This window comes from Nyctereutes procyonoides, unplaced genomic scaffold (assembly GCF_905146905.1).
Source record: "Nyctereutes procyonoides isolate TBG_1078 unplaced genomic scaffold, NYPRO_anot_genome, whole genome shotgun sequence".
In the NCBI taxonomy this organism is placed as follows: domain Eukaryota; kingdom Metazoa; phylum Chordata; class Mammalia; order Carnivora; family Canidae; genus Nyctereutes; species Nyctereutes procyonoides.
In genome coordinates this window covers 52,332,319-52,354,187 of record NW_026575046.1, presented here as the reverse complement: position 1 = coordinate 52,354,187, position 21,869 = coordinate 52,332,319, and the positions used below count along the sequence as shown (strand labels likewise).

The 21,869-nt window shown below is 54.2% G+C and overlaps 3 protein-coding genes across 17 annotated transcripts in view; all 3 read left to right on the top strand.

Annotated features, from left to right (window-relative positions):
• FAM193B (family with sequence similarity 193 member B) overlaps positions 1-6,160 on the top strand; it is a 33,578-nt gene extending 27,418 nt beyond the window's left edge. For all 12 annotated transcript variants that reach the window (XM_055324877.1, XM_055324873.1, XM_055324876.1 and 9 more), the window contains 4 exons: positions 1,534-2,545; positions 2,696-2,771; positions 3,566-3,663; positions 5,788-6,160. In XM_055324877.1, coding sequence (XP_055180852.1) covers positions 1,534-2,545; positions 2,696-2,771; positions 3,566-3,662 — 1,185 coding nt within the window. In that variant the 3' untranslated portion in view covers position 3,663; positions 5,788-6,160. The remainder of the gene's footprint in view (positions 1-1,533; positions 2,546-2,695; positions 2,772-3,565; positions 3,664-5,787) is intronic.
• Positions 6,161-8,533: 2,373 nt separating this feature from the next.
• On the top strand, positions 8,534-13,979 carry DDX41 (DEAD-box helicase 41). Of its 4 annotated transcripts, XM_055324885.1 has the most exons (17): positions 8,553-8,772; positions 8,854-8,964; positions 9,220-9,379; positions 9,457-9,531; positions 9,663-9,723; positions 9,845-9,981; positions 10,342-10,414; positions 10,540-10,693; positions 10,770-10,906; positions 11,734-11,896; positions 12,071-12,202; positions 12,485-12,556; positions 12,694-12,790; positions 12,929-13,078; positions 13,159-13,230; positions 13,346-13,456; positions 13,627-13,979. In XM_055324885.1, exons 1-17 carry the CDS (start codon positions 8,746-8,748, stop codon positions 13,761-13,763), a joined length of 1,869 nt encoding a protein of 622 aa, XP_055180860.1. In that variant the 5' UTR covers positions 8,553-8,745; the 3' UTR covers positions 13,764-13,979. The 4 variants fall into 4 exon arrangements, 2 of the variants coding, with proteins under 2 accessions (XP_055180861.1, XP_055180860.1); XR_008664347.1 differs by lacking the exon at positions 13,627-13,979 and having other exon boundaries at positions 8,534-8,772; positions 12,694-12,797; positions 12,908-13,078; positions 13,346-13,412; XR_008664348.1 differs by lacking the exon at positions 13,627-13,979 and having other exon boundaries at positions 8,535-8,772; positions 12,694-12,797; positions 13,346-13,412.
• A 1,910-nt stretch (positions 13,980-15,889) lies between these two features.
• On the top strand, positions 15,890-21,566 carry DOK3 (docking protein 3). The gene is made up of 5 exons (XM_055325586.1): positions 15,890-16,041; positions 17,027-17,332; positions 20,192-20,291; positions 20,402-20,574; positions 20,692-21,566. The coding sequence occupies exons 1-5, from the start codon at positions 15,976-15,978 to the stop codon at positions 21,388-21,390; spliced, it is 1,344 nt and encodes a 447-aa protein (XP_055181561.1). The 5' UTR covers positions 15,890-15,975; the 3' UTR covers positions 21,391-21,566.
• The last annotated feature ends 303 nt before the right edge of the window (positions 21,567-21,869 follow it).

The following is a 21,869-nucleotide window of genomic DNA, read 5'->3' as shown; positions in this document are numbered from 1 at the left end:
CTACCAAATTGCATGTGGTTCCAAGTCACTTCCTCTGATTTGTTGTTTTCAGACTTGTTTAGCAGCAGAGCTCTTTTTTTGCAATTGAAATCCTCCACGGAACCTCCAATCTTAACAGAATTGGCTGTGCTGGTGTAGGGGAGGAGTGATGTGGGGGGCCTTCCAGTCCTTCGTTCTTCCCTGTGGCCTCATATCTCTGCCGTGGCCTTAAACTCCATGGCACAGGGCTGGAAACACTGCTCCATACCGAGCTGCTTCCTCACCTGAGTACCACAGTGCCAAGTCACAGCCTCGTCAGCACCTGGGGGAAGGGACATATGCTCTCTCAGGTGTCCTGGCAACACTGTAAGGTATAGGTAGACCATTTTTCTCCCAAATATACCAAGGGGGACAGTAAAGTTCAGAGAGAGTAAGTGATTTGTCCAAGGTCCCACAGTGGTGGTACTAGTCCATCGCAGAGCCCTGCTGGGGCACAGGGTCACCCCTTTAGGTTGACTGTGAGGTGGTGGCAAGCCTCTTTTCTCTCCCCAGTTTCCTTTTCCTCCCCCTCCATTCCCAGATCAGCTAGAAATATGTAAAATGGTGGAAGTCATCCAATCCCTGGCCCAACCAACACCGCTACCTCCTTCCCATGGGCTTTTGACATCTGTCTCCCGTCTCCCTTGAAAGGCATCCTTGGCCTGCTGGTGTGTGGAGGTTGGGCAGAGGGGTGGGGTGACTCAGAGCCCACAGACTTTCCACTTTCATTCTCCAGAACTGGGTCTGTCAACAGTGACAGAGTCTGGCCTCCCAGTTCTCACCTGGGCAGGGAGGGGGCTGCTTTTACATCTTGCTGTGGAGCCCCATGTAGCTGTCCAGTGTATGCCGTTGGGCACACTTTAAGCAGGGCTTGATGACTTGAGACAGCTGAATGGTGAGTGGCCTTTGTATGGAACTTCTCCCTCTTCCATAGAGCCCATACACACATTCCTGCCACCCAGAGCAATCTGACCTACCCTGGTGGTCTCACAGCCCCAACTTACTTCTTGAAAGGCCTCCCATGATGTCACAGCTTTTTTTTCCCTACTACCAGCAGAATTGGAGAGAATGCCTCTGTAGCAGCCATCTCCCTCACCTGCATCCCCACTTTGGTCTTCACTCCAGAATTATTGTCTGCCTTTTGCAGATGAGTCCACTGAGACTCAGCAAATGAGTGAGTTGTTTTAGTTCAGGCCAGGAAGGCAAGGTGCAATTAGCTGCGTTCTTATCCCTTTGAGTCCTAGTGGTCTTGGGCCCTAAGACTGACACTGGGGCTCTGAATGAACAAACTATAAAACCTTTCCTCTGTGAGTTTAACTGTCTCATCCCCAGAACATGTACCTATCCTAGTTGTATTTCATCCTCACTCCTGCAGGGTAGGTGAGCAGGCCTGGATGACAGGACCTTGCCTTTAGCCAGTTAGTTGCAAAGCCAGGCCCCAGGCTGATGTGTAAGGTGTCACATTGTGCCTGGCAGTTGCCAGGCCCCAGCTGAAACTGCTGCTTATATTGGCAGGAAAAGGAGAAGGCCCACTTGGCAGCAGAAGCTCTAAAGCAGGTGAATCGAAGTGTTTCTGGAAGCCGGGAGCCAAGGCCTACCAGGGAGAGGCTCTTGGAGTGGCCTGACCGGGAGCTGGATCGGGTCAACAGCTTCCTGAGCAGCCGTCTGCAAGAGATCAAGAACACCGTCAAGGACTCTATCCGTGCCAGCTTCAGTGTGTGTGAGCTCAACATGGACAGCAATGGATTCTCTAAGGAAGGGGCTGCTGAGCCAGAGCCCCAGAACCTATCCCCCTCAAACTTCAATGGCTCATCAGAGCAACGGCCTGACATTAACCTTGACCTGTCCCCTTTGACTTTGGGGTCCTCTCAGAACCACACATTACGAGTTCCAGGTGAGCCAGCCCCACCATGGACAGAAATGAGAGGCTCTCACCCACCATGGACAGAGGTGAGGGGGCCCCCTCCCGGTATCATCCCTGAGAATGGGCTGGTGAGGAGACTCAATGCAGTGCCCAACCTTTCCCGGGTGATCTGGGTCAAGACACCCAAGCCAGGCAACCCTAGTCCTGAGGAGCCAAGCCCAAAGGAGGTTCCCAGTTTCAAGCGGGAGCTGTCTGAGCCTGTGGCCTCAAGTGGAAAGCCGCGGAAGGGCAAGAGACAGGGCAGTCAGTCCAAGAAGAATGAGGCGAGCCCAGCCCCCCGGTCCCCAGCTAGCCTTGAGGCTCCTAATGCCAAGGGCCAGACCCCCAGCTCCAAGCAGCCAGGCAAGGCCCCAGAGCCTTCCAAGGTGGGCAGCTGTGCTGAGGCTGGAGAGGGGAGCCAGCCAGGACCAGGCTGGGCTGGCAGCCCCAAAGCTGACGAGAAGGGCAGCTCCTGGCGAAACTGGCCAGGCGAGGCCAAAGCACGGCCTCTGGAGCAGGAGTCTATGCAGCCCCCAGGCCCAGCAAGGCCACAAAGCTTGCCGCAGGGCAAGGGCCGCAGCCGCCGGAACCGCAACAAGCAGGAGAAGACAGCCGCCTCCTTGGGTGAGTGCACCAGGAACTGAGTGGTTAACCCCCCACCCAGCCAGGCCACAGGGTGGAGGGTAGACCTCGTGTGTGGGCAGTGTTGCCCCGAGAGCATGACCCCAGAGGCCTGGCCGTGGGCACTGAGCCCTCCTGGCTGTGTCTTCCTAGACGATGTGTTCCTGCCCAAGGACATGGATGGGGTGGAGATGGATGAGACTGACCGGGAGGTGGAATACTTCAAGAGGTAGGTGTGAGGATGCCTTCTCGCCTACCCTCACTCAGCCTGACACCCTGGAGAGGCTCTCCCCCAGCAGTCTATCTGCTAGAACCCAGGTATCCACATAGCAGGGCACAGCGTCTGGGAAGGTGTAAGGGACAGGGAGAAGGAGGCATGTCAGACCCCAAGAACCAGAGCTTTCTCTAGCTTTGTTCACTTTGTTTATTCACTTGCACATCCTCTGCTCTGCCTGGGCTGATTTCTGGGCTGGAGGCAAATCAGATAGTCTAACAGGGAGAGAGAGCTGTAAACACACAGTCCAGCGATAAGTGCTGTTGGAGGAGTAAGGGCATGGGGCTGTGACGAGACAGCTAGAAGTGGGGCTGCAGACCAAGCTAAGATATAGGAGTGGGCAGCACTCCCAGAAGAGGTGGGACCCAAGCTAAGACCTGAGAGAGAAGAACAAGTAGGCCAGGTAAAACAGGGCCTTTGTGACAGAGGTTTGTGGCTGAAAGCAACACACAATAACCTAGGGGAGAAGAAAGCAGCCCAGTGTAGCCAAAGGAAAATACAGTGTGAGGAGTGACTCTGTATCCTGAGGCAGTGTCAGTCTCTTCATAGATTGTTCCCTAGGCTCGTGGACACCCTGTCCAGAAAGCCAGCAACGCTCTCATAACCTGCTAGATCCTGATACCCTGGAGCCAGGGAAGCTGTACAGAGCTGACTTGGTTCCTTTAGTGACCAGGACACATGGATCTGTGGCTTCAGCAGGGAGAGGGGGAACCTCTGATTATGCTTTTCTGGTGTCTCAAATATAATAGGTTCTGTTTGGATTCTGCAAAGCAAACTCGTCAGAAAGTTGCTGTGAACTGGACCAACTTCAGCCTCAAGAAAACCACTCCCAGCACAGTTCAATGAGGTATGGAGACCCCCAAGTGTTGCTCTGTACTCCGTCTCCTTAGGTTCTGTCACGTTCAGTGTCCCCATGCTGTGGGGCACATAGAGTTGGACTAGTGGCCTGCCAGCCCTGACCCCTGTACCTCCACAGTGACAGCTACCCTCTCTGAAGATACAGGCCCCATCTCTTCTCCTGTTGCCACTCACCCCTAGGCCTCTGTCCTTCCATCTCTCCTTCCTGGGCCAGACCCTCCTGGTACCCCTCCTGCCTGTATTCCTGAAGGACCCTTCCCACACTGCCAACCCAGGGCTATCTCCATCAGGCCTCTACTTACCTTACCATCTGCCTCTCAAATGACTAAGCAGTCTTAATCCTCAGAGGACTACCATCACCCCTGACATTATTAGCCTCAGGGATGAGTCTTACTTGCCCGGCCTAGTAGGCCACTTGCTACCAGGTTGCTTCCCAGCTAAAGCCGTACAAGAAGAAACTAGCCCCAAAGGATCAGTAAGAGGATAGATGAGCTAGACCAAGGCTTTGGCAAGGTCACTGAGGAATGGAGGACTTGGTAAGTGCACTCCCCAAATGGACAAGCCCCATGAATAAATTAATAGCTAAGCTGCCTCCTGAAGAAGAGACCTGGCCTCCAGCTGGGCTCGGGGCTCCTCTTCCAACCACCTATACAGGTCCTTTTGTGTGAAATACTGACATACCAGATGATGTTCTGGACTGAGAACAGAAGACCGAGAACCATAATGCAGGAGAGAAGGGTGGCTGGCAGGCAAGCAGGCCTTGATGGTGGGTTTGCAACCTAATGGCTGTGCAATGCCCTATCTTAACCCTGTGCTCTCCCTGGGATCAGGCCTTGCTGGCTGGCAACCACAAAACTGCCCTTAAGGCAACAAGAAACCAGGGCAGGTGAGCTGAGCTCAGGAACCCCCAAGATGTCCTCACCTGTCTTCCTCCTGCTCCTCTCTGGGCCAGGGCAGTAGACTTCCCAGACCCTCAGCCGAGTCCCCTTGTCCTCTCTTGGGTCAGGATTCCCCACCCTTGATGCTGGCCTCAGCTCCCCAGGAACAGCCAGAGAGCCTGAAGCCAGGGCAGCCTGGAGCTCGGCTCCCTATGGCACCTTAGGTTGCCTGGAGTCAGGTCTGTCTTTTTTTTTTTTTTTTTTTTTTTTAAGAAAGGTTTTTTTTTTTTTAATTTTTTTTTTTTAATTTATTTATGATAGTCACAGAGAGAGAGAGAGAGGCAGAGACACAGGCAGAGGGAGAAGCAGGCTCCATGCACCGGGAGCCCGATGTGGGATTCGATCCCGGGTCTCCAGGATCGCGCCCTGGGCGAAAGGCAGGCGCCAAACCGCTGCGCCACCCAGGGATCCCCAGGTCTGTCTTTAGATTCACTTCAGTCCCTCTCTCTGAAGGGACTAGGCTCCTTGATCTTTTGCCAACTGAAAAGTCCACATCCTAAGGAGCTTCTCCCAAGGTCAGGGTGGCCTCCTGCCTCTTTTGTCCACTTCCCCAGGATCCAGGAGTTATGGGAACCCCAGGCACTTTCATTTGTTGCCTGTTTTGAGAGAAAAGGGGGCACACCTCCTCCCACAGCCCAGTGCCCCACTCAGACAGGAAACCTCATTGGGCCATCTTCTCTCAGGGACTCCCTCTTTGGTTGATCTCTTTCCCAAGACAAGAGATGTTCCCTCCCTGCCTCACCCCACCATAAGGGCTCTCCATTGACCTTTCCCACCCTCCTCAGAGTGAGATTGGGAGCCCTGAGAGTGAATGAAAAAGCAGTGCTGGCACAGATTCAGGACCTATACTGGGCTGTGTATCGGAGCCTGAGGCAGGAGTCAGAGTGCTTATGCTGCCTCTCCCCTACCTGTCAGTAGGAAACCAAAGTCCAGAGTCTGGGCTCTTACACTACCCTGCCTTGGAAAGATGCATTACAGGGGAGCTGTTCCTGGCAGAGTCTTAACCTGCGTCCTCTGCTGTAGGTAATCAAGGAAGTCTATTCAGGATGCTCAGCTTGAGGAGCAAAAATAGCAGGCAGCAGTACCTGCCCATGGGGACCCATAGAAACCCAGAGCCAACACAGGGAGGCTAGGGCAAAGACTCACAGTGTGGCCATACTTTCCTGTTTTCTCAGCCCCTGCCGGGTCAAGCTTCTTCAGGGTGTCCTGAGACCCCAACTGCCAACTGAAAGTCTACAGTTTCTTCTTCCACATCCCTACGCCCCTGCCCAAGATCCTTCCTGCTCCTCGCCATCTTGGACCAACCAAAAGTTGAATGGATGCTGTGCTGTGCTGGGGCCTCTCAGGACCTCCGCAGAGCCGCTTCCTGGTGCTATGCAGCCTCCTCACTCAGAGCCGGGGGCTGGACTGGCCTGTGGGCTAGGGGCTGATGGTACTGCTGGCCCAACACTGCTCTCTTTGTGTTTGTTTTTGTTCTTGTTTTTCAATTCTTTACTTTTGATACTGTGAAGATCTTTCCTGCCGAAAGATAAAACATTTGGACACAGAGTCAAGTGTGTTGGTGGTTTTGCTGGTCTGGGGCAGGGGTGAGGTGAGGAATGTACTCAGAACCATGGGATCTGCCTTGGTCATTAGCCTCACTGAGCACATACTTTGTGTCAGCAGTTTGGTAGTTTCCACTTAATTCTCACAGCGGTTCTAAGTGGGACTGTTATCCCATTTTACAGATGAGAAAATTAAAGCTAAGACAGGAAAGTGACTTTAGCGCACTCATTTTGGCTAAGAGCCTGGGCATGTATAACAGCAGCATCTCTGCACTTTGCTTCTGTTGGGAGGATTCTGGTATATGACCTGGAGCAGCCCCTTCCCCAGGCCGTGTCCCCTCTGCAAGATAGAGGAGTGAGACTGTCTTGGCAGCTGCTATGAGAAGGGATCTGGGAAAGGCTTGAGGCCTTTACAGACTGTACACCTGTAGCCTGGGTTATTGACCATTGTCAAGGGAAGTTAAGCACATGGAGTTTCTATCAATTGGATCTGACTTTCTAATGGAAATGAGACTTGTAGCCTAATTAACTTGAGAGTTGAGGATGATGAACCCTTCTATAAAGTAAAACAAACTACTCATTCCTATGTCCCATCTCCTGCAGTGGATCTGGTTCGTAAATTCAGATTTTAATACAATAGATTCGTTTATAAATGCCTTGCACACATTTGTGCTCTAGCTCCTTGCCCCCATTTTCTAAAACTGGCACTTAACCTGAGCTTATGTGGGGAGCAGTGGAGGCTGTGGCCACACAGTTACTAAGAGCCCTTTTTATAAGAGTGTCAAGAGCAGGATCAAAGACCATTCCCTCCCCCTTCCTTCCTCCCAGGTTGAACCTCACCATGGGTAGTCAGTGCCAGCTTCCTCTTCTAAAGAAGTTAAAAAGCATCACCCACAGGCTCACAATTCCTGGTCTCTGGCCTTTCCTAATCCCCAAGGAAGTATGCATATGCCCCTGTGAAACCTTTCTCTATATGTATTATCTGTGTTCCTCTCTCCCTTCAACTCTTGCACCAGGCTCCTGCCCTGATGCTGAACTGGCATAAGTATCTAAAATTCTGCCTCATTGTTCAAAAATTGCATGTCTGATCAAGGAACTGCTTTACCTACAGAGAAAGACCTGTGGGTGGTATTCAAAGCCATCCATGCCTGGCCTCCCAGCACTTTAGCCACACCAGATGACCTCAGTCTCCTAGGCCTAGCACCCTCAGGTCTCCTAACTTCTGCTCACATGTTTCCTTCTTCGCAGATTACCTTTCCTTCATTTCCTGCTTATCCTTCACATTCCAGTTGAAAGGCCATTCTTACTATGAGAATCCATTTGCCTGCCTTGTGACGTTTCCAAAAGTACTACTTTATCTGTCTTAGAATATTTCTCCATAACCTCAAGACCCATTATATTTCTGTCTCAACTAATACATAAACTCACAAGCCAGGTTTGTGTCTTCTTCATCTTTTATCTGCTTCAGCACTGTGCACAACACCCTGTACATGCTCATAATAAATACATGAATGAAGGAAAAAATTGTAGTGAGGGATCACTCCTCTTTAAAACTCCCTAGTGATGGGTGCCTGGGTGACTCAGTCCTCAGACTCTTGATTTTGGCTCAGGTCATGATCTCAATGTCATGAGATGGAATCCCACCTCAGGCTCCATGCTCGGTGTGAAGTCTGCTTGAGATTCTCTCCCTCTGCCTCTGCTCCTCGTTCCTGCTCTCTCTCTCTCTCTCTCTCTCTCTCTCTCTCTCTCTCTCAAAACAGGCTCTGGGGCCAACCTAACCTATCCAGCGTTAGCCCTGGCCACCACCACCCCATAGCAGTTGGCCACACGATCAGTTTGTTCCTTGAGGAATCTGCACTTGCACATGGCCAGACCCTCACTCCTGCAGGACGCTCAGTCTGAAAGCTCTCCCTTTCCTCCACTCCCTGTTCCGAGAGTCTATACCTCTGGAAGCTCAGAGGCACGTCTCTCCAAAGCCGCCTCTGGTTCCCCAGGCAGTGAGCTACTCTAACCTCTGTTGTAGCACTCACAATAATAATCGCTCCGTATGTATGTACACAGACCCTCCGCGAAAAAAGTCACTCGCATTTATCCCTCAACTATTCTGAAGATCTGTGTCGTCTCACACTGACGAGCTTGCCAGCCAGAGCTGCGGTGTAAGATTGATTTCTCCACAGGCCACACACGCCCCGCCCCCCGCGCCCATGCCCGACAGGGAGGCCTAGGCAGAGTCCCGGCTGGCCGGTCCGGGACGTGCGGGATGGCGTCAGACGCAGATCAGCGGTCTCCACTCAAGAGACGACCTTTCCCTAGGCTTGGTTTGAGCCTTTAGCGCATGCTCCAAATCACCCAGCGTCCCATAATGCACTGGCTGACGCCTTGCCCTCGCTCCTGGCAACAAACGAGCCGCCGCGCTGGGGGACTCTGACAGCGCCCTGCCGGGGCCTCAGGGGAAAGTTTGTCCCTCCGCGCGATCCGGCACTCCGAGGTCGTTGCTAGGCGCCCACGTTCCGCTTCTCCACATCTGATTGGGCTTCACTCAAAAGTTGAGGCGGGGTTTCACCGGAGCGCGCATGCGTGCAGCGAAGAATGGAGGACTCGGAACCCGAACGGAAGGTAGGAGCGAGGCCAGTGTCCGCGCGGGTGGTCAGCGGTAGTGAAAGCCGGAGCCTGAGCTTTCCTCATGTATATCTGCAGCGGGCTCGCACCGACGAGGTGACTGCTACCGGAAGCCGCTCCGAGACGGAGGATGAAGACGACGAAGAGTACGTGCCTTACGTGCCTTTGCGACAGCGCCGGCAGCTACTGGTGAGGGCCCGGTTTGGAAGAGGAATGAGGGCATGGGATGGCGGGGGGTGGCCACCAGTGGAGCGAGCTGTCAGTACTTGGGGCCGTGACCCTGCGGCTAGGAGGGACGAACAACCTGACCTGAGGGGTAGGGCAGCTCCACGTCGCAGGGTGGAGGTCCTTCTCCCAGAAGCCAAGATCCTGACATAGGGCCCCTGGGCCCAATGCTTCGTTGTGTCTTGGGCTGGTCTCTGAGGGGCGCTGGTGGAACCTCAGCTCCAGAAGCTACTGCAACGAAGGCGCAAAGGAGCTGCGGAGGAGGAGCAGCAGGACAGCGGCAGCGAGCCCCGGGGAGATGAGGACGACATCCCACTGGGCCCTCAGTCCAACGTCAGCCTCCTGGATCAGCACCAGCACCTCAAAGAGAAGGCTGAAGGTGAGCTGGAAAGCAGCGGGGACGCTCAGCTTGGTGCAGTGCTCTGGTGCCTCTCTGACATCTGCTTCTTTCCTCAGCCCGCAAGGAGTCTGCCAAGGAGAAGCAACTGAAAGAAGAGGAAAAGATCCTGGAAAGTGTGGCTGAGGGCCGAGGTATGTTTATAGCCAGGGCAGGGTGGGGAGGTAGACTGAGCGTCCTCCCCCAACCTCAGGCATGTTAGTTAAATTTGAAGGGCATGCTCTGGGAAGCAAGACCCAGCCCTGAGCCACATCTGTCTCCTCAGCCTTGATGTCAGTGAAGGAAATGGCCAAGGGAATCACATACGACGATCCAATCAAAACCAGGTATGTTTTTCAGTCTGTAGGAAGGCAGTCACTTTTACTGGGAATGGTATATGGCTGAGGCTGGCAGGGACACCCCAGAGCCAGCTGTGGGCCTCTCTTGACCCCCACCACCTACTCACAGTTGGACACCCCCTCGTTATGTCCTGAGCATGTCTGAAGAGCGGCATGAACGCGTTCGGAAGAAGTACCACATCCTGGTGGAAGGAGATGGTATCCCACCACCCATTAAGAGCTTCAAGGAAATGAAATTTCCTGCAGGTACCTGGGAACTTTGGTAGTCAAACAATTGTGAGATTGTATCCCAGCCCCCACTGAGCTCAGCATCTGCAGTGATGGGTCTAGCCAGTAGAAATAGAGGGATTTAGGTTTGAATTTCAGTTGCCCCAAATGTATCTGTTCACTATCTTCTGCCATTAGGGAGCTTCAGTGGGCAGGTGACATTGGCCTTAAACAGACCTGGGTGCAAACCTTGCCTCTTCTTATGCTAGGTCTTGGACAAGTATTTTTCTCTCTCTTTCTGTGGGGTAACTTGAAGAGGGTAGTGGTAATGTTACAGCTTTACAAGCCTGATAAACTATCTGTGAGATGCAAGGATGATACTGAAGTTGTTTTCCATAGCCATCCTGAGAGGCCTGAAGAAGAAAGGCATCCACCATCCAACACCCATTCAGATCCAGGGCATCCCCACCATGTGAGTATGGACCTGGGGGCCCTGAAGAGGGAGGTGATAGGGAGGAGCAATCACTAGGTGTCCTTCTGGAGACTCATTCTCTACATTCTACTGAACCTGATCCTCAGGCCTGTTCTCTCCAACAGTCTATCTGGCCGTGACATGATAGGTATCGCCTTCACGGGTTCAGGGAAGACCCTGGTGTTCACATTGCCTGTCATCATGTTCTGCTTGGAACAAGAAAAGAGATTACCTTTCTCCAAGCGTGAAGGGCCCTACGGACTCATCATCTGCCCCTCGGTAAGATAGATCAGGCTAGAGGGCAGGGCAGAGACAGGACTGCTTTCTGGTGCCAACCTCTGCCCTGTGCCTACAGCGGGAGCTCGCCCGGCAGACCCATGGTATCCTGGAGTATTACTGCCGCCTACTGCAAGAGGACAGCTCCCCACTCCTGCGCTGCGCTCTTTGCATCGGGGGCATGTCTGTCAAAGAGCAGATGGAAACCATTCGACAGTGAGCACAAGCACCCCTACCCTGTGGGCTTCTCCAGAGCCCCTAGACAAGCTAAAGCCCCTAGACAGGCTTTGTTTTAGCTACTCCTAAGACCCTTACAGAAGACCTCTGTGGACTCCTTGTCTTCAAGGAGTTCCTCATCTAATCAGTTGGGGTGGGACAGAAGGCTGTGGTAACGTACTGTGGGAGCACAGCAGATGGAATGAGGTCATCTGGGAGGTCATGGGTCAGGACATTCCTGGCAGAAGACAGAGTTGGGGGACCCAGGGTGTCCAGGAAGGTCAGGGTCATTCTGTGTGGCCCATTATGGAGGCTGAGGTACTAGGGCAGGCTGGATCCATGGCCTTTCCACCTGGTACAGTCCCCAGGAGACAGTGCCAAGGAGACACTGCCCTAGACCAGGCTCTGAGGTCATGGACAGACCAGACGCAGGTCCTTCTTTCCAAGGCATTCCTGGTCTCAGGGACAATTCAGATACAGAAAAGATTAATTTAGCCTACCAGAAAAGTGAACCCTTCAACACCTACAGAGGGAGCTGTGAGAGCACCAACTGTGGCCTATCTGGAGATCAGGACAGCCCTCCTTGGGGGCAAGGGAAATGACCTCGAAGAGGGAAAGGTGTGCTAGGCAGAGTTGATCATTGCTGGGGAGGAGCTCTGGAAGACTGCAGCCTCTTCCAGAAGAGCTGTGTTTTGCAAGTAGGGGAGGGTGATAGAAGTGATAAGGAGAGAGGAAGGAGGCCAGAGGGCAAAATGAGCAAAATGCCAACCCTTAAGTGCAGGGACGGGCAGGTAGCCCTGATCTCAGGGCCTCTTCTTGATCCCCAGTGGTGTGCACATGATGGTGGCCACCCCTGGGCGCCTCATGGATCTGCTGCAGAAGAAGATGGTCAGCCTAGATATCTGCCGCTACCTGGCTCTGGATGAAGCTGACCGCATGATTGACATGGGTTTCGAGGGCGACATCCGCACCATCTTCTCCTACTTCAAGGTGCCCATCCCAGCCTGGCTGGGGCATCCCTGCCCCCAGCACAAAACATTCAGCCATGGCAGGCCCTGAGGCCTGGCACTACCCACCTACTGGCCCTGCACTGGGGGGCTTCATCCCAGCTACTTGGCCTTCCCAGGCCTTACCTGCCCTCAGTTCTAGCCCTCTCTTCCTCAGGGCCAGCGTCAGACCCTGCTCTTCAGTGCCACCATGCCTAAGAAAATTCAGAACTTTGCCAAGAGTGCCCTAGTAAAGCCTGTCACAATCAACGTGGGGCGTGCTGGGGCCGCCAGCCTGGATGTCATCCAGGTGGGCAAGCGCTCCTGATGAGTAGAGTCTCACTCGTGAGGGTTGGATCTGGCTAGGTCTCATAAAAACTCTTGGAGTAGGGTTGAGGGACCACCTTGTGGGCACCGAGGGTTTCATTCAAAGCCCCAGCCCTTAGCAGGAAGCATTCTTAGGGCGGCTAGCCCTTTATAGCAGGAAGCTTCTGGTATCCTACCAGCCAGGATTGGGGGCCCAGGCGCTATGACTGAGCCATGGCTGGTGAGCCCATTCAAGGCCCACCTGACCTGACCCCTGTGGTGGCAGGAGGTGGAATATGTCAAGGAAGAGGCCAAGATGGTATACCTGCTTGAGTGCCTACAGAAAACACCCCCACCCGTAAGTGCAGCCAGCCAGCCTGGCCTAGGACCCCTGGGATAAGGGGGAGGGGGTGGTGGGCGCAACATGCTGGAGAGAAGGTCGGGCATGCCGGGTTGGAGTCCGCCCTCATGACTGAAGCTGGCCTACCTGGACAGGTGCTCATCTTTGCAGAGAAGAAGGCAGATGTCGATGCCATCCACGAATACCTGCTGCTGAAAGGGGTCGAGGCAGTGGCCATCCATGGGGGCAAAGGTCAGGGGTTAGTGCATTCCTAGGCATAGGTTTTGCTGCCATTGCTGCCCCTCCCCTAATCCCTTTCCCTGCCCAGTGGGCCTGCCACTACTCCCCAGTCTCCTGTTACTCTAACAGCTCCTGCCTAACCCTCCACAGACCAGGAGGAACGGACAAAAGCCATCGAGGCATTCCGGGAGGGAAAGAAGGATGTCCTGGTGGCCACAGATGTAGCCTCCAAGGGCCTGGACTTCCCTGCCATCCAGCATGTCATAAATTATGACATGCCTGAGGAGATCGAGAACTACGGTGGGGAGCTCGGGGTCAGGGGTGTGGGCTAGGCCCCCAGACCCTGGACAGTAGGCCAGAGGCTCTATTCCTCTCTGCAGTGCATCGTATCGGCCGTACCGGGCGCTCAGGAAACACAGGCATCGCAACCACTTTCATCAACAAGGCCTGTGGTAAGGCTGCCATCAGGGCCACCTCAGCTGTTCCCTGGGTCCTCTGCCTGTGGCTACCCAGGTCCTGGCTGCAGGCCACAGAGTTGGGCCTGATGGTTCCCTAATACCCCCACAGATGAGTCGGTGCTGATGGACCTCAAAGCCCTGCTGCTAGAGGCTAAGCAGAAGGTGCCTCCTGTGCTACAAGTGCTGCACTGCGGGGATGAGTCTATGCTGGACATTGGAGGTGACTGTGGGCCGGGAGACGCTGGTCCAGTGGGGGTGTTAGGGGGAACACCACAAAACAGGTCCATGCTGCACATCATAGGACTTGGGGGAGGGATCTAATGGGAAACCAAAGTCTGGGTGTGGTGCCTGGTCCTGCAATCACACGGACTCTCATCCTTGTGTCCCCAGGAGAGCGTGGCTGTGCCTTCTGTGGGGGCCTGGGCCATCGAATCACTGACTGCCCCAAACTCGAGGCTATGCAGACCAAGCAGGTCAGCAACATCGGCCGCAAGGACTACCTGGCCCACAGCTCCATGGACTTCTGAGCCATCCATCGTCCCTTGTCTCTGAGAGCCTTCAGTCTCCAGCTACCAACCACATACACCAGCCCCCTGGACAAAAAGCCAGCATCCTTGGCCCAGCTGGCCTGGGCTGGGCCAGGCTGGGCCTGGCTGCCTGCTCCCTGTGTCCCCCAGAATTACTATTTTTGTTCCCCTTTACCCCAGGCTATCATTAAAGCACAAGCCCCTGGTCTCAGCCCAGCCCTGCCTCTGTGTTTCGCTGCCTGATCCCTGCTTCCTGGGCAGCTCTCACCCTCTGACCTCCATAGCCCCTCTAACTCAGGGAACTAGTATCTCCCACCACCACTGCCAACACTGGGCCTGCTGGGTCTTAGTTGTAGGAAGGGTCATGTAGCTGGGGCCCCCTGCTGGGAACTCTGGGTATGTCCTCTGGGCTAGCTGTATTTGTGACTAAAGGAGAGACTGCATTGGTGGGCCAAGGGGAAATGGTTGGGTTTTCTGGTCTCTGGTTGGCTCTTTATAATCTCCAACCTTGCCCCAGCCTCCCCCTTCCTGTCTGTTGTATGAAGCTCCTGGGGCCCCTTGGGAGGTGACTTCCTGCCTCAGCCCCCCCTGCCCATTTGCCAGTGCACACTGCCCACAGCCCACAGACTCCCAGTAGAGAATCCTCTATTCCCCTTGCTGAGAGGCCAGCAGACACCACAGGACTGCACTTCAGGCCACTAGCACTCACTGACCTCACTCTGTGTCCAGCTCCCTGCTGGGCTCAGGATCCAAGCAATCCAGGCAAACACCTGTTGGGAAGCTCCTAGGTAAGTGGGAGAGACAGGAGATAGGAATAATTGGGGGTGGCAGCAGGAGACTCCTGGCAAATGGAGTAGGATGTCAGCATCTGGCGAGGGACAGGCAGAGGAAGAGCCACTAGCAGCACTTGGTGTGCAAGACCACATGCTCTATCCCAGCAGGACAGCCATTGCTCAAGTCACAGTTTGTCACTTTGTGTTTGGCCTTAGGCAAGTTACTTAATGTTTCTGAGCTTCGATTTCCTCATCATTGAAATGCAATGAGAATGCAAAGGACAGGGTGTCCTAATGCTGGAGCCCAGCAAAAGACAGGGTGTCCTAATGCTGGAGCTCAAGGCTGCTCAGGCTGCAATGGACACAAAGCCAGGTGGACAGGCCCTTGGAAAAGATTTCCTGCTGACACCCCACATGTGACCCTAAATGGTATTACTCAGGCTGGTTACCCATGCTTTTGTAAAAGCAGCATTGAATGACATGAGGCTGTCCCCAGAATTCAGACTCATAGCCCCAATAGTAGCCTCTAGCGAGGTGAGGCAAAAAAAGATGCCTGGCAACAAGCAAAGTTTAAAAAGAGCATGTGAGCTCTCCAGGACCCACTGGGGGCATGCCACCCATACATGACCCGGCCGTGCTGCAAGGACCGGAGTTCACTGGTTGGGCCCTTGTGCTCAGCAAAAGTGAGAAAGTGGGGCCTCCCAGGGTTAGAGGCAGCCCAGCGATCAAGTTGAACAGTGGTAAGGGGTTCCCTGGAGGCACTGGGCTGAGGCAGTTGGAGGCCGGAACAGGGCACCTTGGGTGCCACGCTGAGGAGCCCAGGCTATGCCCCTGCGCAGGGGGGCAGTCGGTAAAGGCTTGGGAAGGGGAGAGATGGGTTGGTTTGGGCTCGGTTGAAAGGACCACAGTGGGACAGTGGTTCAAAGGGGAAATAATGAACGGGGATGTAAAGACGGGACCAAGTGAATATTAGAAACAGTTCTAAAATAAGCAGAGCGGGACTGAGGCTCAAGAGAAAAAGCAAGGAACTGGTCAGTCTGGATAGAGGGGGGTCCTGGGGCAGGGACAGGGCTGTGGGAATATCAGGTGCTGGGGTGTACAGCTGCCCTGCACAGAAGAGAGGTCAGAGCATATGACTCACAGTCAGCTGACCCAGGTACAGGCCTAGGTCATCTTCTCTCCAGTAGTCTGAGGCCCCTGCCAGGCCCACGTGAGCACATCGGGCCCTCGGGACCCAGAGGAAGGTATATGTGACGTCCCCACCCCCTATCCTACCTCCTTTACTGAAGACGGACTCCCCTCCCCCCAGCCCTGCAGCTGCCTCTCTGAACAGAGGGAGGGGGAAGTGGCCAGAAGGGGAAGTGTGAGGAGTTCCCCTCTGGCCTGTCACCAGTCTCCTCAGGCCCTCAGAGTGGCAGTCCTGAGGCCTGGCAGCGGCCATGGAGCCTCTGGAGACTCCCATCAAGGACGGCATCCTCTACCAGCAGCACGTCAAGTTCGGCAAGGTGGGGACCCTGGCTGCCCAGCAGCTGCCCAGGGCGTTAGGCCTCTGGCCCAGCCTCAGCCCACCAAGACCTGGGAGAATGGGGAAGGGAGTCAGGGTGGGTGACCCAACCAAGGTGCTGGGGAATAGAACAGAGCCCCATTCTCAGCTTGAGTGGGTTGGGCTGAGTAGGCCTTTATGAGAGCCAGCCCTGTTCAAGGATGGGGAAGCCAAGAGTGGGGAGGATCTAAGAATCCCAACCTTGGGGCAGGGCTGAGCTGAGAAGCTGACTGACCTGATAGCCTTACGCCCCATGTTGTAGAGGCACCAAGGCCCCTGTAGAGAAGGCTGGAGGCTTAGTTGGAGGATCCCTCCGACCCCACCCCACATAGGAGGGCTCAGTCCCTATAGCCCTGTTATGGGACATAGTTGGGGAGTTTACGTCTCCCCAGGCAGGAGGCCCTGCACCCTCATAGCTCAGCTGCAGCTGCTGCCCAGGGAGATAAACAGTCTATTTCCTTTGCTTTATGCTATTTGCATGTTTCCTTCCTTGCCATCATGAGACTGAGGCCTCCTTCCTGGCTCAGTCCTTGTCCCATGGTCCAAAGGGACCTGTTCTTTGGTGAGGAAGGGAGTAGGGGCACCAACATAATTATAGTATCAGGTGGTCTGCTGTAACTACTAGATACTTCAGAGACATAACCCAGTAGAAGCCCCAACTTTGTGTACTCTTAGTTTTTTGAGATGGGGTACTAGTGCTCCTGGAGGTCACAGGCAATTGGTGGGGTGGATTTGAACCCACAGCTGCCTGGCCCCAAACACAGACTCTTCCCCCTGCTGGTCTGACCTTGGCAAGACCTCCTTCTCTGTGGCCCTGAGGATCTGAGGGAAGCAGAGGCCAGCCTGAGTGGCCAGGAACATTTGCTGAGCAGTTTGTGCTGAGCTGAGCTGAGCTACAGGGAGAACTGCCACTCAAGGGTCTTTTCCCCCATCTTCACCTCCCACAGAAGTCCTGGCGGAAGGTATGGGGTCTGCTGTATGCAGGAGGACCATCAGGTGTGGCACGGCTGGAGAGCTGGGATGTCCGGGATGGTGGCCTGGGGCCAGCAGGCGACAGGTCTGCAGGACCCTACCGGCGTGGCGAACGGCGGGTCATCCGCCTGGCTGACTGCGTGTCTGTGCTGCCTGCTGATGGTGAGAGCTGCCCCAAAGATACTTGTGCCTTCCTGCTCACCACCACAGAGCGAAGCCACTTACTGGCTGCCCAGCATCGCCAGGAATGGATGGGCCCCATCTGCCAGCTGGCCTTCCAGGTAAGCATAAGGCAGTTGGGCAGGGCATCCGGGGCCAGAAGTGGACTACCTGATACCCCCACCTTGTTCATCTCCGTGGTCACTCACATCCTGGCACTCAGCTAGTACCTGCCAAGGACCCACAAGCCTAAGGAAATAGCCCCCTAAATCCATAGAATGAATCTCATATGGCCATTCATGCTGTGGAGAAAATGAAAGGCTGGTGGGACCAGGAATGAATGGTGGGTTGTTAGATGGGAAGGCCTTTTTGGAAGGGGCAGGAAGCCCAAGTCCTCAAGGACAAATAAGAACTCACCAAGCAAAGATCTGAGGCAAGGGTGATCCAGACACTGAGGCCTGAAGAATGTCCTGAACTGATGGAGTAGCAAGGGCAAAGGCCCTGAAGCAGGGAAAAGTTTGGTATATCAAAGAGGTGGAAAGGCCACCATGCCTGGAGGGTAAGGAGTGGGGAGCCTAGGAGGAGGCAAAATTGGAGAGTTTGGTGGGAACCAGCTGAAACTACTTTGGGTCACATGTGGAGTTTTGGGGTCTTATTCTGAGAGGAGAAGCCTTTGGAGGAGGTTTTTGGGAGCCAGGGACTGAAAGCTTTAAAGCTTCATAGAGGGATTCCTGGGTGGCTCAGCGATTTCGTGCCTGCCTTCAGCCCAGGGCAAGATCCTGGAGTCCTGGGATCAAGTCCCATGTCAGGCTCCCTGCGTGGAGCCTGCTTCTCCCTCTGCCTGTGTCTCTGCCTCTCTGTGTCTCTCATGAATGAATAAATAAAAATCTTTGAAAAATAAAATAAAATAATAAAGCTTCATAGAGTCTATTATGGACCAAAAGGAAATGAGCCTAGTTCCTCAAAAAGTTAAACATAGAGTTACCATATGACCCAGCAATTCCACTGGTAGGTGTATACCCAAGAGACTTGAAACAGGTGTTCAAACAGAGCTTGTATGAGAATGCTCAGAGCAGCATTAATCACAATGACTCAAAGGTGCTGTCTATTAACTGATGAATGGTTACACCAAATGTATTCTATCCATACAAAAGAATATTACCTGACCATAAAAAAAAAAGAGGTACTGATACATGCTAACACCATTAATGAACCTGGAGAACATCATGCTAATTAAAAGAAGCCATACACAAAAGACCATATATTTGTATGATTCTATTTATGTGAAACACCCAGAATAGGCAAATCTATAGGGAAAGCAGCTTAGTGGCTGCCAGGGGCTAGGAGAAGGGGGAGTGGGTAGTGACTGCTGATGGATTTTATTTTTTTTTTAATTTTTTTTTAAATTTTATTTATGATAGTCACAGAGAGAGAGAGAGAGGCAGAGACACAGGCAGAGGGAGAAGCAGGCTCCATGCACCGGGAGCCCGACGTGGGATTCGATCCCGGGTCTCCAGGATCGCGCCCTGGGCCAAAGGCAGGCGCCAAACCGCTGCGCCACCTAGGGATCCCCATGCTGATGGATTTTAATGTGGAATGATTAAAAAAAAAAATTCTGGAACTAGGGGCCCCTGGGTGGCTCAGTTGGTTAAGCGGCTGCCTTTGGCTCAGGTCATGATCCCTGGGTCCTGGGATGGAGCCCTGAACCTTGCATGTCAGGCTACCTGCTCAGCAGACAGGAAGTCGGCTTCTCCCTCTGCTCCTCCCCCCACTTGTGCTCTCTCTTTCTATCATAAATAAATAAATAAATAACTTTTTAAAAAATTCTGGAACTAGAGCAGGCCTGGTGGCACAGCAGTTTAGCGCCGCCTGCAGCCCGGAGTGTGACCCTGGAGACCCGGGATCAAGTCCCATGTTGGGCTCCCTGCATGGAGCCTGCTTCTCCCTCTGCCTTTGTCTCTGCCTCTCTCTCTCTCTTTCTCTCTCTCTCTCTCTTTTTAAAGATTTTATTTATTTATTCATGAGAGACACAGAGAGACAGAAGCAGAGACACAGGCAGGGGAAGAAGCAGGCTCCATGCAGGGAGCCCGACGTGGGATTCGATCCCGGGACTCCAGGACCACGCCCTGGGTTGGTGGCAGGTGCCAAACTGCTGAACCACCCAGAGATCCCCTCTCTCTCTCCCTCTGAATGTATATATATATATATTTTTTTAATTCTGGAACTAGATAAAGGTGACCATTGCACAATCTTTTTTTTTAATAAATTAATTTTTATTGGTGTTCAGTTTACCAACATACAGAATAACACCCAGTGCTCATCCCGTCAAGTGTCCCCCTCAGATCATTGCACAATCTTGTGATTATACTAAAACCACTAAATTGTATACTTTCAAATGGATTAAATGGTAAATTTTACATTGTGTATTTTACCACAGTATTTTACATTTAAAAAAAAAAAAGGAAATGGACAGGAGCAAAAGAGCAAGGAGATCAGTGAGGAAGCTGTTGCACGTGACCCTGGCCATACTACCATGGGCCAACATGGTTGTGGTGGAAGTGCTGATAGAGCTCAGAGGATGTGAGGGGATGAGGGGCTGGGAAGGGGAGATGGTGAAAGAGGCCTGGATGGAGTAGCTGTTCACTCACACGGGTCCCACCCCTCTATCACTCCAAGCTATTAGGGACACACACCGGCAGGCATAGCCCCTGGCCAAGCACACATGCAATGGGCTTGTCCTCTTATGTGCCCCTACTTTACAACTCACGGCACCCTCAATGGGGAGCCTGGGGGGTTGCAGGTGGGGAAACAGAGGGGTGCCCAGGGTCATGCAGTGTGTCACAGGCAGAACTGGCAGTGGCACCCAGGTCTCTGGATGTCCTTGCTTGTCCTGGAGTCCTAGGTTACTGGCCCCGGGGACAGGATGTGGAAAGAGGAATGAGGGTGAGGGCTCTAACTTCTGACCTTGTCTCATTCTCCAGGGCACAGGGGAGTGTTCCTCGGGACCAGGGGAGGTAGAAGCTTCCAAGAGGGGCTTGGTCCCCATGGAAGAGAATTCCATCTACTCCTCCTGGCAGGAAGGTGAGTCAGAGAGGTGCAGGGGCAGCCTCAGCCATCCTGCAGCCAGGGCTGGGACCTGTGGGGAGCCCACGTGGCTATACCTGATGCCCTCGCCACCCTCCTACCTGCAGTGGGTGAGTTTCCAGTGGTGGTGCAGAGGACCGAGGCTGCCACCCGCTGCCAGTTGAAGGGGCCCCACCTCCTAGTGCTAGGCCAAGATGCCATCCAGCTGAGGGAGCCCTCCAACCCCCAGGCCCTCTACACCTGGCCCTACCACTTCCTGCGCAAGTTCGGCTCTGACAAGGTGAGGTGCCGGGCAGCCACCCTATTCTGCTGGCCCTGCTTGGGAGGGTGGCAAGTTGAGGGGTGCCCAGGTCCCTCCGCCACTAACCCACCCATACCACCCCAACCCTGTGTCCAGGGCATGTTCTCCTTTGAAGCTGGACGCCGCTGTGACTCGGGTGAGGGTCTCTTCGCCTTCAGCAGCCCCCGAGCCCTCGACCTGTGCAGGGCTGTGGCCGCTGCCATTGCCCGCCAGCGGGAAAGGCTGCCAGAGCTGGCTGGCCCCCGGCCCTGTCCTCTGCCTCGGGCCATCTCCCTGCCCTCCCTGGACCCACCAGGAGAGCTGCGGGAGGCGCCCCCAGGCCTTGAGTTACAAAGCTCCCGCAGGGTGCGCCTGGCTGAGCCCGGCCCCCAAAGCCTGCCCCTACTGCTGAGCCCAGCACCCCAAGATGAGCCACTATCTGGGCTCTATGCATCAGTGTGCAAACGGGCCAGTGGGCCCCCAAGCAATGCCGAGCACCTCTATGAGAACCTAGGCATGCTGGAGGCAGGCCCCATGCTGCCCAGGGATAGGGACCCCGAGCAGGAGGGTCCCAGCCACCGCAGCCCCCTGGCCAGCCCTATCTACCACAACAGTGAGGACCTGGGCTGGCCTGGCCCCACCCAAGACAGCAGCCTGGAGGCCCAGTACCGGCGGCTGCTGGAACTGGAGCTGGGCGACAGTGATGAAGCTGGGGCCTCCAGTCGTCCCAGTGTTCACTCAGGCTTCAAGGCCAAGCTGGTGACGCTGTTGAGCCGAGAGCGGAAAAAGGGCCCTGCCCCCTGTGACCGGCCATGAAAGTCCTTGATGGCTCTGCGACAGCAGGAGAGAAAGGTGCTCTGCTGTCCCTGGGCCAGGGCAAACAATGGACATCCAGAACACACCCCCACATCCACTCTGGCCTGTGGGGATGAGGCAAGCAGGCTGGGGAGGACCTCTCGTGTATCCTGCCAGCCCCTCAGTGTACAGTGTACATATTTGCTGGTAATAAAACCTCCCAGCTCTGCTCTTGGTTCCATCTTGTAGCTCACAGTATATAGCTTCTCACTTCAGCTCTTCGCAGTGGCATTCACCGATCACACAGACACACACCTTAACTCACGTGCATTGTAGCAAACATCAGTGCCCTGTACTGGGTTCTGGGAACACACACAGCCTGGATGTGACCTCTGTGACTCATGTGCTCAAGTCCACTTGCACAGATGGGTGGGATGCAGGTCATTATGACCCATGTAGTCCTGTGCAACAAAAATGACTGGGACGATAAAGCAGGAGGG

Excerpts from the sequence above, each read along its gene's own strand:
- DDX41 (XM_055324885.1), top strand. The coding sequence starts at position 8,746 with ATGGAGGACTCGGAACCCGAACGGAAG. Across the intron at positions 9,380-9,456 it reads CCTCAAAGAGAAGGCTGAAG|CCCGCAAGGAGTCTGCCAAG; the intron begins GTGAGCTGGAAA and ends TTCTTTCCTCAG. Across the intron at positions 11,897-12,070 it reads CCATCTTCTCCTACTTCAAG|GGCCAGCGTCAGACCCTGCT; the intron begins GTGCCCATCCCA and ends TCTCTTCCTCAG.
- DOK3 (XM_055325586.1), top strand. The coding sequence starts at position 15,976 with ATGGAGCCTCTGGAGACTCCCATCAAGGACGGCATCCTCTACCAGCAG. Across the intron at positions 17,333-20,191 it reads TCTGCCAGCTGGCCTTCCAG|GGCACAGGGGAGTGTTCCTC; the intron begins GTAAGCATAAGG and ends CTCATTCTCCAG. Across the intron at positions 20,575-20,691 it reads GCAAGTTCGGCTCTGACAAG|GGCATGTTCTCCTTTGAAGC; the intron begins GTGAGGTGCCGG and ends CCCTGTGTCCAG.